Source organism: Acomys russatus, chromosome 5, assembly GCF_903995435.1.
Source record: "Acomys russatus chromosome 5, mAcoRus1.1, whole genome shotgun sequence".
Taxonomy (NCBI): domain Eukaryota; kingdom Metazoa; phylum Chordata; class Mammalia; order Rodentia; family Muridae; genus Acomys; species Acomys russatus.
Window position 1 is genome coordinate 21,166,019 of NC_067141.1, and position 17,407 is coordinate 21,183,425.

General features: G+C 52.9%; 3 protein-coding genes across 4 annotated transcripts; all 3 read left to right on the plus strand.

Annotated features, from left to right (window-relative positions):
• Positions 1-631: 631 nt before the first annotated feature.
• Positions 632-3,481, plus strand: LOC127189063 (5-hydroxyisourate hydrolase). Of its 2 annotated transcripts, none has more exons than XM_051145577.1 (4): positions 632-721; positions 1,105-1,244; positions 2,206-2,341; positions 3,171-3,481. In XM_051145577.1, the coding sequence occupies exons 1-4, from the start codon at positions 662-664 to the stop codon at positions 3,258-3,260; spliced, it is 426 nt and encodes a 141-aa protein (XP_051001534.1). In that variant the 5' UTR covers positions 632-661; the 3' UTR covers positions 3,261-3,481. The 2 variants fall into 2 exon arrangements, with proteins under 2 accessions (XP_051001534.1, XP_051001535.1); XM_051145578.1 differs by having other exon boundaries at positions 632-753; positions 3,171-3,480.
• A 6,474-nt stretch (positions 3,482-9,955) lies between these two features.
• Scgb1c1 (secretoglobin family 1C member 1) lies at positions 9,956-11,062 on the plus strand. Its single transcript, XM_051145104.1, has 3 exons — positions 9,956-10,082; positions 10,468-10,670; positions 11,030-11,062. Exons 1-3 carry the CDS (start codon positions 10,028-10,030, stop codon positions 11,060-11,062), a joined length of 291 nt encoding a protein of 96 aa, XP_051001061.1. The 5' UTR covers positions 9,956-10,027.
• A 1,802-nt stretch (positions 11,063-12,864) lies between these two features.
• On the plus strand, positions 12,865-15,600 carry Odf3 (outer dense fiber of sperm tails 3). Its single transcript, XM_051145579.1, has 6 exons — positions 12,865-12,973; positions 13,122-13,322; positions 13,757-13,858; positions 14,004-14,125; positions 15,035-15,175; positions 15,511-15,600. The coding sequence occupies exons 1-6, from the start codon at positions 12,865-12,867 to the stop codon at positions 15,598-15,600; spliced, it is 765 nt and encodes a 254-aa protein (XP_051001536.1).
• Positions 15,601-17,407: the final 1,807 nt, after the last annotated feature.

A 17,407-nucleotide genomic window follows, 5' to 3' on the forward strand; every position in this document is an offset into this window, starting at 1 on the left:
TCAACCATATTTGGGAGTGCGTACTGCCCCACGGTACCCATGAAGAAACTAAAGAACCGGACACATAAGCTATCAGTAGCCAAGACCAGGAACCTTGCTAGCCCTCTTCGGGAGGCTGGAGACCTGAGCCAACTAACACCTCGATTTTTTCAAAAATTAATTTATTATTGTTTGTGTAATTGGGACGGGGGAGGGGGTGCCACAGCACTTGTGCGGACGTCAAATGACAACTTTGTGGCGTCAGTTCTCGACTTTCACCTTTACATGGGTTCCTGGAATTGAACTAGTGTCCTCTGGGCTTTAACTCCCGCCCTCCCCCCTCAACTATTTTGTCCTCCTCGCCCCAGCCGCCTAAGCATTAGGCCCCACTGGCCCCGCCTCTTCCAGGACCAGCCCTCCCTCAGCCACCCACCCTCCTTCCCCAATCGCCAATAGGCCCTCCCACGCCTCCCCATTCTTTTCCCTTAAGTCACCAACCCTCAGGCCCCCAAACGGAACAGGCTGCCAGGGCTAGCTGGGTGGACAGAAAGGCGGCTTCCCCAGGCGAGTTCAAATAGGTGGCCCCAGGAGTTAGGGCGGGGCCTCGGGCTGACCAGAGGATCTTGTGGAGGCTGACTGACTGCCTGTGGGTGTTGCACAGACCTGAGCTCCAGGGCAGGACATGACTTCCAGGACCGCCCCACGGCTGATGACGCTCCAGAGACACCTGGGATGGCCGCAGGTGAGGAGCTGGCTTGTTCCCTTGGAATTCCCGTAAGGAGACAGGGAGGGAGGCAGGTGTGGGAGTTTAGGGGCGAGGTTGTTCCTAAGACACCCAGGAGCCAGGCACGCAGGAAAGCTGGGTCCTGGAAAAGAAAACTAAGGCCACTGACCAGCTGAAACCGACGGGCTCATACCAGGGAGAGGGGGTGGTGCCCAGGCAGGGGCAATGGAGGGCACAGGTCAGCTTTGTTTAGCACTTGGCACCTCACTCTGCAGCTCAGCGACTGAGCCTGCCTCTGGGCCGTCAAGGTCTTTGTTTGCTCTCCTCACAACTAAATCAAAGAGCCAGTTGGACCTGTACATACAGGCCCCAAAGTGATCACACTGACTCTCTCTACTCAGGCTGGTGACATGGCGACTGAGAGCAGTCCACTGACCACACACGTACTAGACACTGCCTCGGGGCTCCCTGCCCAAGGCCTCTGTCTCCGTTTATCTCGCCTGGAGGCCCCTGCCCAGCAGTGGATGGAGCTGAGGACAAGGTAGGAGGCAGTTTCGGGGCTGGGATCGGTGAGTACCAGCTCCAGCCACACAGTGTCCTTCCCAGCTTGGGGAAGAAGATCTTAGGCAGTGGTATTGAGGTGGAGCACTGAGACCAGAGCAACAGTGAGTGGGAGTGAGTCTGGTGTGGGCACTGGGAGCTGGAAGGCAGCACTGACCAACCGCTGCCCTATTAATGCCTGAGCCTTGTTTTCCTCATCTGAGATAGCAGGCATGGTGACAATAGCTTTTTCACCAGGTCTGCCTACCTGGGACAATGCTATGGAATGTCTGAGACAGCTTGGTTAGGTCCTGGCCTGTCAGACTCAGCCCAATGGGCCTGCTGGGAGATGAGCCAACTAGAGGGGGCTGATAGAAAACAAAGGCCTCAGTCACCTTGTACCAGACTGAAGGCGCTTTATTTCTTTTCCCTGTCCTCAATAGCTGTGAGCTAGGCTGTAATTAACGTCTTTTGCAGAGGGAGACTAAGATAACAGAGATGAGGTAAAAAAGCTAAGGCTCCACTCTGATCCAGTCAGTACTGGCCTTTCAACCTCAGTGAGCCAGGCTCAGGCCCTGGTGGCCTTGACCCTCCTACATGCTCTGTTGGGGGCGGAGATCTGGCCAGTTCAGGGCTAGCCAGACAAAGCTGGTAGAGTGGTCTTGAGAGTGAGCGGGTTCTATTTAAGGAAGGCAGGCTGACCCATCTCCTCCTCCCTTCTGGCCTGCCTGTAGGAAGAAGCTGTGTCTTGTCCCCTCTTGGTTCAGTCCTTCACAGCAGCTGGAGAGGTTTGATCCCACGCTACTCTGCTTTGTGACTTCCTAAATAGTCACTGTGGTGGCGATGTCCTTAGGGACTGCCCCCAAACCTGCACTCCTATGTGAGACTGCGGGATGGCATCAGATCAGGAGAGCTAGGGAAAGGGATTTCTCAGCTCTTCTCTCCACTTTGTCTCTCCACAGCTACACGAACCCGGACGGTCGCTGTCCTGGGCTCCTGACACCAGGCCAGATAAAGCCAGGCACCTATAAGCTGTCCTTCGACACAGAGCGCTACTGGAAAGAGCGGGGTCAAGAGAGCTTTTACCCATATGTAGAGGTGAGGACCATGGGTGGGTAGAACAGCTGGGCCCTGACTCACTTTTGGCCTCAACCAGGTCCTGCATCCAGGCCAGGGACAGACTGGCCCTACTTCTGCCACTGTGGTAGCAAGTGAACTCACATCCTTTGTGCTCTCAGAAGGTGTCCAAGGACCTGAGGCAACTTTATACTTCCTGATGACACACTGAGCCGCCCCTGGATCAGGTGGCTGAGAGGGAGAGGCCAGACTGAGAGTGTCTCATCTTCCTTTGTAGACAGCTTCTCAACTGGATGTGTTAGTTGCTTCCCCATCACTGACACCTTACGAGCTAACTATTTACTTGGGCTCCTTATTTCAGCCCATGATCGCTTGGCTCCATATATTCACAATTGCAGTAGAGCGTGTGGAAGAGGAGGGCTGTCCCCTCATGGTGGACAAGCAGCAGAAAGTAGCACAGGGAAAGACACAGCTCTCTAGAACACTACCATGCTACCCAGGGACCTTCCTCCAGTGGGCCCCACCTCCAAGTTCCAGGACCTACCAATGATGTCATCACGTGATGAATCCAGTTTATCACAAGAGAATCACCAGTTGGTTACGTAGGTCAGATCAGGGCCCTTGAGATCAAATCCTTTCCCCAAAGCTCACCAACTGGCAACCAAGACCTCTGCATCTCCTACTGGAGACACCATTCATACCACCGTGACCTCAGACTTTACCCCAGTGTCTCCCACTTCCAGGCTGCCACCATCAGACCTGACCTCCTGCCGTCTGCAAGGCGCAGGGCCTGTTGCAGGAAGGACTCGCGATCTTCAGTGTCCTCACGTGCCTTCTCTGCCTCTCATAGGTTGTTTTCACTATTGCAAAGGAGACCCAGAAGTTCCACGTGCCTCTGCTGCTGAGCCCATGGTCCTACACCACCTACCGGGGGAGTTAGTTAGAGTGACATTACCTGAAGAAAGCCATCTGTCCGCCTGTCCCCTCTCCCGGACTCAGCCACCCACACAGGTCACCAGCATGGGCTTTGTCCTCACAAGGGACACGAGGTTGCTGCTTGCTGAAGAGATCCTAGCTGCCTTGGAGTTTTCTAGCAGGGAGCTGTGACTTCAGTGTCAATAAAGTGAGTCCCAGCACCTGCAGATCTGAGCCTATCATTGGGACAGGGACAATCGGCTTTGCTAGCCCTGCCACTGCTCCAAGTCTCTTGGATTCTTTTCCTGTTGTTATGATAAAAATGCTCAGACAAAAGCAATCTGAGAAAGGGTTTGATTCCGGCTCAGTTCAAGATACGGTTCTGCATGGTGGGGAAGTCACAGTGAAGGAAGGCCGAGGGTCACATTGTGGCTACCATCAAGAAGAAGAGAACAATGCCAGGCAGTCTGTGGCGCACACCTTTAATTCTTTTATCCCAATGTTTGGGAGACAAAGGTGGGCAGAACTCTGAGTTCAAGGCCAGCCTGGTCTACATTGCTACAGTGTTCAGGACAGCCAAGCCTGTACAGAGAAGCCCTGTCTTGAAAACCAAAAGGAAAAAAAATAAGAGGAGCTGGTTCTTGGCTGCTTTTTCTTTTATACAGTTGAGGCTCTCCTGCAGGGAATGGTCCCTCCCACAATTCCTGTGTCTTTCCACATTGATTAACATAAGCTGGCCCCTCCACAGACCCTAATCTCTGGTCATTCTAAATTCTGTCAAACTGACACCACCAACATCTCAGCAGGTGATCAAGGAGACCTCTGAGAAGAGGCCAGTGTGGTCACAGGTAGGAGGCAGAGGTGGGCTTGGGGAAGCAGGCCACCAGTGAGGTCACAGGTGGGAGGCAGAGGTGGGCTTGGGGAAGCAGGCCACCAGTGAGGTCACAGATGGGAAGCAGGCCACCAGTGAGGTCCTTCAAAGAGCACTGCAGGAAGTTTTCCACAGACAGACACCAGAGGAGAAATGCAGGCGAACCTTTACTGCTGATGAAATCTAAAAAAAAAAAAAAAAAAAAAGAAAAAGTAACTTGCTCTCCTTGGTACAGAAGAAATGTCATCTGGAGAGGGAGGGCCAGGACTCCCTAGAAAGGTGACAATATATTCATGAGTCCTGCCACGCCATAGCCCACCATCTGTCCCATCATAGACATTCCCAATGACTGGAACCCCACATTATTCAGTGGAATCCCAAAGGCCAACAGCGGTTACCTCAGATGTGCAAAATGTAGTAGCCCTGACACCCACCCCACAACAGATTTGCTCTAGCCCACTGATGACTGGGTGCTCGCCCAGCACCAGCAGTGGAAGAGTTAAAGGCTTCTCGGTAGTGGTGGTGGTGGTGGTGCAGGCCTTTAATCCCAGCACTCAGAAGGCAGAGGCAGGAGGCCAGCCTAGTCTACAAAGCAAGTCCAGGACAACCAAGGCTACACAGAGAAAACCTGTCTAGAAAAAACAAAAAATAAAAAATAAATATAAATATAAAAAGGCTTCTCTGGGTCTGGCTGCTTCCCTGGATGAGGATTCTTCCAGCATGTTTTGTTGTTGTTGTTGTTAGTTTTGGGTTTGGTTTGTTTGGTTTTTTTTGGGGGGGGTTCCCCCTCACCCTCTTGGCTTCTTGAAATCCTGGTACTGTGTAACTCTATCTGCTTATGTTTCTAGCACTGGTCCGTGTCTGACCAAGTGACAGGACACCTTGTGACTTCCTGATACATGTAGCTTCTAAATTTATCAAATCTGGCCTGGATATACTACCCAAGCAATCGGGGGAACATGAAAAAAGCTCTCATTTCTTTATTCCTTTTTCCTCAATCCAAGCCCGTTTCATTCTGTCTGGTCTCTCTCCCACACTGCTTAAATGTCTTCTAAGTATGCACACACACCCCCCCCCCCCACACACACACACTCACACACTCACACCAATGGCTGCTCTGAAACAGGGTATGATCTAACCACTCCTGAGGTATATGCGGATCATTTGTGAATTTGATTCCAAAGTTTAGCTAGAGTTTGATTCCTCAAAGTGGCTCTCAGCCTGGCCATGGGGACCCACTCACCTCTCCCCTGATTTCCAAATTCTCAGCACCACAGACACTCTCAAAGTCTCTTATCTCTAAGGCTCTTCTTCCCCACTCTTAAGAAATCTTTTTCTGATTTCTTTGCTCTGCTCTCAAAAGAAAAATAAAATCTTAAGATTATGCTTTACAAAAAAAAGTGGTAGCCCTGTAAAGACAGGGTAATGTCAGGAAGGGAAGAGGTCCCTCTGGGTCTGGGCACTGTGTCAGATATGCTGTGGCCCACTAAGCTTTAACTTCTACTCCTTGTAGGGCCAGGGAGAGAGGAATAAGTCCAGCACTTTGATGTAAATAAATAAAGTAAATGTTAACCATTTGCCAGACCAGTACCAACATCTTTATATGCACTCACTCGCGAGGCTCACACAGGGGAAAGGGGCAAAGGGACAAACTCAGCTGTGGCCTGCATAGGATAGTGGCTGTAGGCACCTTACCAGCTCAGGACTCCCCAAGACCAAGTTCTCAGCACAAAGGAGATTTATTTACACCAGAGGGAGAAAAGGCAGGGGATAAGAGGGTGAGGGGGAAAGGGAAACGGACAAGGGAGATGAGAAAGTGGTATTTGCACCCAAAGGACTGCCTCTGAACAGAGAGGAGACAGACATGACCCGTGGGAAAATGGCAATTTACAAAAGTCAAAGAGGAAACCTCCTGTTAGGATGAGGTGCTTAATTTTCACTGGGCATGTTAATTAGATGAACCAAAGGGGGCTTTTGATTACTGGACTGCCAATCCTTTGACAGCTGCACCGGGTGGTCAGCCTCAGGAGGGGGAAGTGGCCAAATAAAGGGATACACCCTGGTGACTGGCTTTAGGAATGTAATCCAATGGTTTGTAGCAAGACAGCGGGAACAGAGAAGGGCAAGGCTGCCAGAGCTGTGCTCTTTGCTATGCCTAGAGTCCCTTCATTCTCTCTCACCGTTTTATTTTGTTATTGGTTCAGAGTGTTGGGTAAGTGGGGCTCCTTGTGTCTGGCTGCTTCCTGCTGACATTGGTGCATCCTTGTTAGGGGACCCAAGGAATCTGGGTTGCTGGTCAAGGCCAGGAAGAGCAGGCTGTTTCAATTGTTGTACCATAGGAAAATGTAGTCTGGGAGGCTGGGCCAGTATATAGGTTCAGAGGAGCCAGCTGGGCCTGGGGCTGGAGTTTCTGGAGCTGTCCATAGTTGATTCGAAACTGTCAGGACAGATAGACTAGGGCAGGGGTAGAGTTAAGGAGTTTAGGGGAAAACATTTATCTTGATGGACATTTGAAACTTCTAGGTTCATGGTCCTGGTGATTGGAAAGAGGAGTCCCAAGGCCAGGGAAAGGGGGAGAGGCCCCATCCTTGGCAGTAGGCAGGAAAGCCTAGGCTGTTGGTTTGCAGGAATACTTACCAGGAGTGCCAGAGTTTTTGAAAGAAGCCAGGGAAATTTAGATTTGACTCTATAGGGTTAATTGGGGAAACATCTGCTATCTGCAAGCAGGGTGTGGTTGTGTTGGGGAGAATACTGTTTGAGAGTCTTTCCTGCAGTATGTGTGCAGGTTCTAAAACAGATATTTTAGATGCACAGGTGATTGGAGAGGCTCTTGGCAAATGATGAGGGGAATGATCACTAACAGATTTGGGGGGTGGGAAGGTTAAAAAAATTGGCTTTGGTTCTCAAAGGGGGACTTGGATGGTCACAGGAACAAGTGGGTCGTAATGAGGTAGGGCATCGGCAACTAGGGTTATCGGCGAAGGGTGGTGGCACTCAGAGGAAGGATAACAGGTCACCAAGAAGAGAATCAATACCTTATGAGTATATACGGGGAGGGGGTGGTCCCCCCTCAGTCACAGATATAGGGGAGGGGAGTAGGGGGAAGCGGGAGGGAGGGAGGAATGGGAGGATACAAGGGATGGGCTAACAATTGAGATGTAATATGAATAAATTAATAAAATATTAAAAAAAAATAAGAGTACCATAATGGCACTTGCCACAGAAAGCAACTCGTTACACGGGAGATGAGCAGATATGACAATACAAATACTAGCTGTAAACAACCGCCAGTGCAATTTTAGACGAGCCGGTTACTAACGAGGTTCTGTTAAGACTTGTTACAGGAACTTTTCCTACACCTACGCATGTAACCGATGACAGACCAAAGTACAATTCCACCCAAGTTCAACTTGACAAACCAGTGAGTTTGCTGGGCCTACTTACCTGGGTGAGAGTTTCTTACAGGAGTGTGAGTGGCTCAAACAGCTCTTTGGCCAGCAAGGCATCACCCAGCATGGATCCTGACTTCCTCGGAGCTGAATAGATGGAGTCCCCCCTTTGGTGAACCGTCCACTCTCAACATATTTTAACACCACAAGACCATATGTAATTAGGACAGAGTTACATACAGCTGGCAAAGAAGCACGGGAGGGAGTAGCTGAGATCTCAGGTGAGAGTTTGAGGACCCTCACCCCTTCCTTCTTTGAGAAAAGGTCAACAGGACCAACCTTGAGGATCATTCGTGAATAGTCATAACTGCTTCCGATCATGATGGTAATGGCTCGTGGGCCCAGAGAACAGCACGCTACAAGACAAGAGGAATGCCTCTTTGGCCTCCATCTCCACATCACAGTCCGTCATTGAGGCAAGTGGGGGCAGGAACTGAAGCAGCAGCCGTGGACAAAAGCTACCTCCTGGCTTGCTCCTCCAGGCTTGTTCAGCCTACTCTCCTAAAAGGCCCAGGACCACTTGATAAGGTGGCCCCGCCCACAGAGGGCTGAGACTTCCCCCATCAATCACTAATCAAGAAAATGCCACCCTGCAGGCTTTCCCACAGGCCAGTCGGCTAGTGGCGACTCTTCAGTTGCGATGTCTTCCTCCCAGAGATGTCTAGGTTGGTGTCAAGTTGACAAAAACCAACCAGCACAAGACAGCGCCAGAGGTGGAGGGCATAGGTCAAGGAGTGATGGTAATGGTGATACAACAAATACAAGTTGTATCCGGACATGATGTGAGCCAGGATGTGTGATCCCAAACAAGTTCAAAGCTGAGGGATTGGAGGGAGCGAGACTGGATGGTCAGATGGTGTATAAAATGGAATGTGACGGGACTACTCCTGCCAGCACTGCCCGTGACCTAGAGGACAGCCTTGAATGGTATCGGAGGAGATAGAGAAGAGGACAAGATCGCAGGAGTGGGGGAGGACAGGGGACAAGTGTTTAGGGTGTGAGGTTGCTACAATTAAGACAGGAGGAGTAAGCAGAGGCAGGCAGCACGGAGACCCTCACATGCTTATCCCAGGCTAGCCCGCAGAGTGGTGTCAGCCAGCCAATGCTGCTGAGGGGCTAAGATGGGCAAGAGAAATAACTGCAAACTGGAACCGCAAAGGGAGGCCAGGGGGCCATTTGTAACCCCCACAAAGGACAATGTAAAGAGTAAGAAGCTAAGCAGGAGAGTCTTTAAAAGATCCAGTTCTGTGCCAGAATTTACTTGGGGGGGGCACCTGGGGGGGAGGGGTCTGTCTCAAAACAGGTGTCCAGGCCAAGCCCCCCAGAGACGCTCCTTGCAGGAGTCGGTTCTCTTCCTCCATCGTGTGAGTTCTAAGGGTCAAACTCAGGTTGCCAAGAATGGCATCAAGCCCGCTGACTCACCAAGCCATCTACATAGCCCCCAGAGCCAGGATTTAAAGCTGAGCCAAGGTGAGCACCACAATAAAACAGGAGCCCCATCTGCTCTCCCACTCAATTTGGTGACATAGGCTGCGCTGCACAACCACTCCTGCATGTATAGGCGTATATACATAGAGAGGTTCCGTCACTATAGGATAAATCATGTCAGCAAAGAGGGTTGGAGAATACTCATTATAAACAGGAGTCTTCAAAGGCAAGAACCACTGACATTGGGACAGGGCTTGAAGGACACAGAAGAAAAGCTCTGGGGGTTATGTCACGTGTCAAAGCCCCCAGAGCATACACAAGGCTAAGTATAATCAAGCAAATGGTAGGATACTGAAGGGCACCATGATGCCCTTTTCAGACATGATATGATGGGGCTCCCTCTGATAGAGTTGAAGAAGGGGCCTCCCGGGTCTGAGCTCATCTGCAACGGGCACCACGTAGGAGAGGCCATCATACCACCAGGTGGCAGCAGAGGATAGGAGAGAGGTGGGAAACTGCAACTCTTCTCGGGGCCACCCTATCTCACTTGGATACTGCCTCCGACTTCAGACCACCTGTGACCCTGGGTCCCCAACCCTAGGAAGCCCCCACCCCTCTGATATGTGCCCAGGCTCCTCTCCCGCCTGTAGTAGTTGAGTGGACTCAGCCTGAATGCAGATGAGGACCAGGCAACTCATTAAGCAGAGGTGGGGTCCGAACTCCAAAGGTTGATGTAGACCCTTCCCAGAAGCTGTCGCTGCACGGTAGAGGCCACGCATGACCTTTGGCTCACCTCTCTGGTAGCTCTCTAGCACTAGGTTCACCCGGCTTTGGGACTGATTCCACTCACCCCGACTTATTTGCCAACAGCCCCCTTATGATCCACTCAAGGCTGGCACTTCTTGGCACCTGGTGGAACACAGGGACATGCTCGGCCCAGTTGTCCTGCCAGGTCCTGATAGGTATGCCCCGCCCCTGGGCAAGGTGCCACCTTCTAAAGCATAAAAGCCTAGTATCCCCCAAGCAGTTCTTGTGACTGTCGCCATGAAGGGGAGCGGTGCTCTTCTGCTGGGGTCTCTGACCCTGCTCTGCATCTGTGGTAAGTCTAGGCCTTACTTCTAGCACTTTCAGAAGGTAAGAGGCCCCAAGAGACTGAAATCCTGAGGTCAGATGGACAATGCCTACCTGTGTCAAAGACCCTACCCCCCCCCAAGTGCAAGGGAATTTGTGGATCCCAATCCCAGCCCAAGCCACCCTGACTGGGACAGGTGTGGGGAAGTGGCATGGGGGGCGGGGGTGGGAGGGGAAGGTCTGCAGTTTCTTCTGTGGTGAGGTCAGGAACTCAGATGGGAAACCACAGCAGCTCCCACTGGTGCTGATGGGAAAGGGATCTGCAGGCAGTTGGCCTGGGTGGGACAGAAAGATGTGGGACAGGGAAGAGACCAAGTCCCTCCCCTTAACAGGATAACCCTCTTGCAATACAGGCCTGACATATACATCAGAGGACGACAATGAGTTCTTCATGGAGTTCCTGCAAACGCTGCTGGTGGGAACTCCAGAAGAGCTCTACGAAGGACCCCTGGGCAAGTACGATGTCAATGACATGGCCAAAGAAGCACTGGGAGACCTCAAATCCTGCATCGATAAACTGAAGCCTCAACATAAGGAGCAACTGGTCAAGCTGCTGGTAACTGGGCTGGGACCTCCATCACCCAAATGTCTGTGGGCCTCCCAAGACCTGCCCATGCGTGGTACCTGCTCAGCAACCCTCCCCATCCCTAGATCTACAGCAGCAAGCTGAGGTGGAGACCTCCCAGAGAGACTTCCAGAGTCTCTAGGTCCTACTTCCCCCACCCCAAGGACCATGTTCCACATAGGCAGGACATGTGCACGCAGCCCCTCCCCGGGGTGCTGGGAGGGGTAGAGTGCAGTGTTCTGGAACCTGTCTACCCCCACTGGTATGCAATGCCCCATCTGCCTCTGGGGCTGGAAGCTCTGGTTGTTGCTTACCGGCTCTCCAGGTCCTCACACACATTTCTCTTTCAGGTACAAGTCCTAGACAATACAGAGGACACATAAGCAGGCCTGAACCATGGCTCAATTTCCATGAACAACGGGACCAGCCATACAAGCAGCCACGGGTGTGCTAAAGACCACTGCTTCCTCAAGAGTAAATTCACCCTCGAACTGTTAAATCAATAAAGCCTCCTGCAGCCCAGGCACTGGCTCTCTCTCTCTCTCTCTCTCTCTCTCTCTCTCTCTCTCTCTCTCTCTCTCTCTCTCTCTCTCTCCCCCTGCAACCCAGGGACACACACACACACAAAAAAAAATCCTATCAAGGACACCCTGAGGGATACACCAAAGCTACAGGCTCATATGCAGGGTCACTTTCCAGAAGCAATGCGTGGGAGCAGCCTCAGGACCCCGTGTGGATAGGGAGGGGTCCAGGAGGGACGGGGTGTCCTGTGGCAGGATGGAGGAACTGAACCCAGAAACGCTGGCTAGGCAGAGCGCTCGGAGGCTGGTGATTCCTCACAGGGGCTGTGCCTAAATAAAAAATAAATAAAGCAAAAGTGCAGGCAGCTGGTGCATAGGGACTGGGAGCTTTGCGAAGAACCTCCCATTCCCAAAAATCACTCCTAGAAAGAGAGCCCAACCTGAGCCAGACCCTTAAGAGGAACCTTATAAAGGCCAAGAAGGGAAGCCCTGAGGCTCACAAAGCCACCCAGGGTGCTGATGGGTGGGCTTTGCCAGCAGGGAAGCTGAAAGGACAGCGGTGTCTGAGGAGGTCTAGGGAGAAAGCAACCTGTCTAGGTATGCCCCCGCCCCCACGCATCAACACAGCCTCCAACCCAACCCCACACTCCAAGATCTCCTAGCCAGAATACCCCTATCCTCCAGTGTCCCCAAATCAGTGGCTTCTAGTGGGCCAAAGCTAAAGAGAAACCACACCACACTAGATCTGCATCTGTCCCAGCCACCACAAAGGGTTAAAAATAACCTGGAGAGTAAGGGGGTCCCTGGAGAGGTGGGATGGTCTCTGGAACAGAAGAGTTCCCTCAGGAGAGAGTAGAAGCTCCTTAGAGAGTTGAGTTCATAAAGAGGTAGAAGTTTCTGGAGAGGCATGCAGTCCCTGGAGATGTTGGTATCCCCAAGAGAGGGTGTGGGTTCCCCAGAGAAGGTTGGTTCTCTGAAGACAGGGTGTCTGGAAAGTGTAAGCTCTGAAGAGAGGCCTTGGGTAGAGGCCATTGTCTCCATCACACACACTGTAATCTAGAATTCCTTGTGGGACAGAGCCACATTCTAGAGCTCAGGGACAGGGACCCCTCCCCAATTCTCAAAAGTGGGGGAGAAAGGGAAGCTTTCTCTCCATGCTCCTTTTTAGGGATCTGCCTGGCACAGACGCCAGGGGGACAGGCCACCGGTGAGGAGGCTGGGTCCCAAGCTACTCTAGGCCTATTCCTGCACGGAGGAGGTGAGGCCTCCCAATTACTCCCCTCTGGCCCATGACAAAGCTCAGCCAAGAAGCTCTGGACCATTGCGGGCCAGCTCTTTGCAAAGTTGCACCCAGGGTTCTCTGGCCAGCCCAAGCTCCCTCAGAGCTAAGATAATAGTCAGTACAGGGACAGAGTGGGTAGCTCCCCTGGGCCTGTCCTGAAGGCATGACACCCACCCATATCTTGGAGCTGGGTAGGGGTGAGCTCACCACACCAAATGAGGAGGCCTCTGCTTGTCACTGCTCAAGACTCCCATTGGGCAAGGACTGGGCCTGCAAGATGCAGTATCAGCAGAACCCGGGATGGGAACATGAGGGCCAAGAATAAGATGCAACAGGGCATCCCAGCACCTGGTCACCCTCTTGTCCGTGGACAGAGCCAGCCATGGCAGAGGAGGTATGGGTAGGCGCCTGGAGGCCCCATCGCCCCCGGGGGCCCATCATGGCCCTCTACAGCAGTCCTGGACCCAAGTACCTGATTCCACCCACTACTGGTAAGATTTCCCAAGGTCCTGGGGATTATTGGGGACAGGGGAAGAAGCCAGGACCAGTTTGGCCTGGGATGGGTCAGGGCTTAATCCTTGACTCCCAGCGGAGAGAAGGATGTCTCGCTCCAGCAGCCCTGAGCCCCTGTGCCCACAGGCTTTGTGAAGCACACACCCACCAAACTTCGAGCACCGGCCTACAGCTTCCGTGGGGCTCCCATGCTCTTGGCGGAGAATTGTTCCCCAGGGCCCCGCTACAGTGTGAACCCCAAGATATTGAGGACTGGCAAGGACCTTGGCCCTGCCTACTCCATCCTGGGGCGCTACCGTACCAAGACCATGCTGACCCCCGGCCCGGGTAAGTGACCTAACCCTCCCCCGCTCCACCCCCCCCCCCCATTCTCCCACCCCTCCACGCCCCCACCCACCCCTACCCCCCACCCCCAACCCCCGCTGCCTTTGGCCCCAGGCCCTGATGATGCTATGTGAAAGCCAGAGAGCCTCATTCCTTCTGCTCTGGGGATGCCATCAGGCCTGAAACCCACCAGTCCTCCTGCACCAGGAGTCCAGGGACACAGCCCACACCAGATCTCAAGCTCACTGCTTGAAAACAGCCCTGGGACCAGTATTTTCTACTGAGGACAAACCTGACCAAATCTGTTCACCTACAGTGCTGAGGCCCGGAAGCCCTGTCTTAACTGTTTGGGACATCCTTCGTGGGCACTCAGGTGTTGGGGGTGGTTGGGGAACCCCAGATGCTTCTTGTTCCTGCACACCCTCCCTCCTCTCCAGGCGATTACTTTCCAGAGAAATCTACCAAGCATGTATTCGACTCGGCACCCAGTCATTCCATTTCTGCTCGGACCAAGACCTTCCGAGTAGACAGCACTCCAGGTCTGCTGCGGGGGCCCCAGTCAACTCTTAGAATGGAGTTAAGGGTCCCAGCAGGGGTGGAGAAGGGGTAGCCATCAAAAGGTGGAGGGTATCCAAGACAGGAGGTAGTAGCCCGTCCCAGCCTGAGGCTCCCCATCCCCTGCAGGCCCTGCTGCATACATGCTGCCTGTGGTGATGGGGCCACACACGGTGGGCAAGGTCTCTCAGCCCTCCTTCTCCATCAAGGGCCGCAGCAAGCTGGGCAGCTTCAGCGACGACCTGCATAAGGCAAGGGTCACCCCAGCTGAGGTCAAAGCCTGACCCCAACGACCTTTCTGACCCTCTTTCCCCCAGCCCACAATGGCCCTGTTGAAGTTCTTAGGTGTCCTTCACCCCTTGGGTGCCTGCCACATGCTCGGGCTATATTCAGTAGTGGGGAGGGGCTGGGAGACCAACTTGGGCTATGTGGTGACACTGAGAACGAGCTAAACTGTTTGTGGGGTCCTGCCTGGAAGACAAACAGTAATTTTAGATAGAGGCTATGGAAGCCAAGAAGAAGGGAGGGAAGCCATGAGCCTCTTAGGGGAAGAAATGCCTGCTTGTATTAACAGCTAGTTCAAAGGCCCTGGAGTACGCACACAATACCCGGTAGCACACTATAGAAATTTGTTGACATCACCAGCCCCTGGCCTCTGCCCTCAAGACCAAGAGGAGAGTGTCCCCACAAGGGAAAGGACCTAGCACACAGCCCCAGAGGCGAGGACATTGGGAATGCCACTACCACAGTGAGATTGAGATGGATAGTAACACCCCCACCCCACCCCACAAACAGTGAGATTGAGATGGATAGTAACACCCCCACCCCACCCCATAAACAGTGAGGTTGAGATGGATAGTAACACCCCCACCCCACCCCATAAACAGTGGGGTTGAGATGGATAGTAACACCCCCACCCCACTCCATAAACAGTGGGGTTGAGATGGATAGTAACACCCCCACCCCACCCCATAAACAGTGGGGTTGAGATGGATAGTAACACCCCTACCCCACCCCATAAACAGTGGGGTGTTGTTCCCAATGGCTGCCAAGCAGCTTAAGAGTGACTTTGGTGACTCAAGGATCCAAACCTAACCCTGTCTTCTGGGGCCACACGCCCTGTGAAAGCGAAGCCTGGCTGAGCCCTCTTCAACTTCCAGACTCCAGGTCCTGCTGCGTACCGTCAGACTGAGGTTCAAGTGACCAAGTTCAAGGCTCCACAGTACACCATGGCTGCCCGGGTGGAGCCCCCAGGGGATAAGACCCTGAAGCCAGGACCAGGAGCCCACAGCCCTGAAAAGGTCCAGGAACTAGAGGGGTCCCAAGAGGGTCAGGGGAGATGATCCGGAATGTGTGGGGAGGGCCTACACTCTGCAAGGGTGAGTGGGGCAGGGGAAGGGGGGCCACGCACCCTTATTTTCAGCAGTGGCCCTGATGGTAACCTTTCAGTTATGGGAAATCTGAGCTCTAGCCTCATTGCCAGAGACCAGCCCACTGTCCCCAATAACAGTTAAGGGGTACTGTGCACAACTCAGCCTTCGCATTGGCAACCCTGGCCCCAAGTTCAGGAAGAGCTGAGCCTCTCATCCCACCCCCAGGCTGAGCATGCTTCTCACAGTCCTCTTCCTCCTCCTAGGTGACCTTAAACAAGCCCTGCGCCCCCACCGTCACCTTTGGCATCAAGCATTCTGACTACATGACGCCCCTGGTTGTCGACGTGGAATAGCCCCCCCACTCTTCCTCCCATCGATCTGTGATCACAATCCTCCCATAGACATGGCTGGGCTAACAGCGGATTGGGCACTTCATCAAAGGGTCGGCTGCCAGCCTGGCCCTGCACCACAGAGCACACTAGTTTGGATGGTTTTGACAAGTTATTATTATTTTTTTCCTGTGCTAGCTCCTGTTTGTTAATCTTGTTTCCTGCCATGTCCAAATTATTTAATAAACCACAGATTGCATTTGTAAGGGTTTATCTTGGAGAAAGGACAGAGCTTGTCCAGAGGGGCCCTGTCTTGGCTTCCTGGCCTGGAGTTCCTGCAGAGAAAGTAGAAGGGCTAGGAGGCTCAGAGTTCCACCCGACATCTGAGCTCCCCTTCCTAGGTTCTCCCCTCTACACGCAGGCTGAGAGAGAGAGGTGCAGAGCACCTTGATCATGGGGTACCACAAAGGTGCTGACTGGCGGATGCCCTGTGTGTGTGTGTGTATCTGTTATGAAGAAGCTTACGCAACCATCTGGCACACCTCAGGTCAGCACACTGGCCTTCAGGTTTCCACAGGGGAGGGGGGGTCGGGTACGACTCCCACTAACCTGCCTGGAAGACCTGGGCATGGCCATTTTCACTGTGCTGCCGCAAATTCTAGCCACAGGAACAACATAACCATACCACCCCCTTACTGTTATTCAGTGCAAACCTTAGTGGAGCTTGTTTCCATCCACAGCCAGTAGGAGAATGTGTGCAAGAAAGCTGTGGCATCTCAGCTGGGCCCTGAGGATGGTGTCTGCAGAGGTTCTCGGGGGGCCCAGGCCCAGCTTCAAGAAACAGAGATGCAATATCACCTCAACTTTGTAGCAGGTCAGCGCAAAACAAGTGTCCTTACCCAACACACCTGGGGGACCCATGTGTCCCAGCCTCCTTGCATTTACTCCCTCAGCCCTTAGGTGGGAATGCTATCACCATCCTACCGTCAGATTGGCAGTGAGGGGCCACACAGAAGAAAGTAGGTGGGTCTGTGGCTGCCCTGCCCAAAGCCAGGGCGATAAGGCGTCCCTGGATGATAGGCAAGGGTAGACTTCAGTGCCCAAGGCCACCAAGACTAGGGTTGGCTCAAAATAACTCAAGTTCCTGAGAAACAAAGACAAGGCCTACACTGACTCCCAAGACATTAAGCAAGAAGCCTTGCACTGTAGGATAAGCCTGGTCACTGGCTCTCAGTCCCTCACTGGGCACCAAAGCGTCTTATGGCTTGCTGGTGTTCAGGATCCACCCACGCATTAGGGGAAGTGCCAGGGGTATAGGCCTGAGTTGGACAGTCCGGTCACGACCTTCAGAAAGTTGCTCTGACCCAGTGGCTGGGGAGTTAGTATCTCCCTCCACATGATTCATGCAAGAAACAATAGCTAAATGTGACAAGAGCTACAACCGTGATTCCCTAAAGGACATGGAGAACTACAAACAGCCACGGAGATTGGTGGAGCAGGGCAAAGACCCGAGGAGAAAGCTAGCCATGATGGGGGGAGGCAGGGGACATCTCAGAGAAGGATGACACTGCTGCACCGGAAGTAACCCCAAATGCAGAAATTTACACCTTAGTCTGCACCAGCAAGATGAGCAGGCGCTGGCTATTCCAAGTGTCTCAGGAAGCCAGATGCGAGTGCACATGCCTGCAGTGCCATCCTTCAGGAGGCTAAGGCCAGAGGAACATCTGTAGGAGACCAGCCAGAGTTTAAGAGCATCCTGGGAAGTACGGCAAACCACTATCTCACAAAAACAAAACAGCAAAATACCCTGGGGCTTATCAACCCGGAAAGT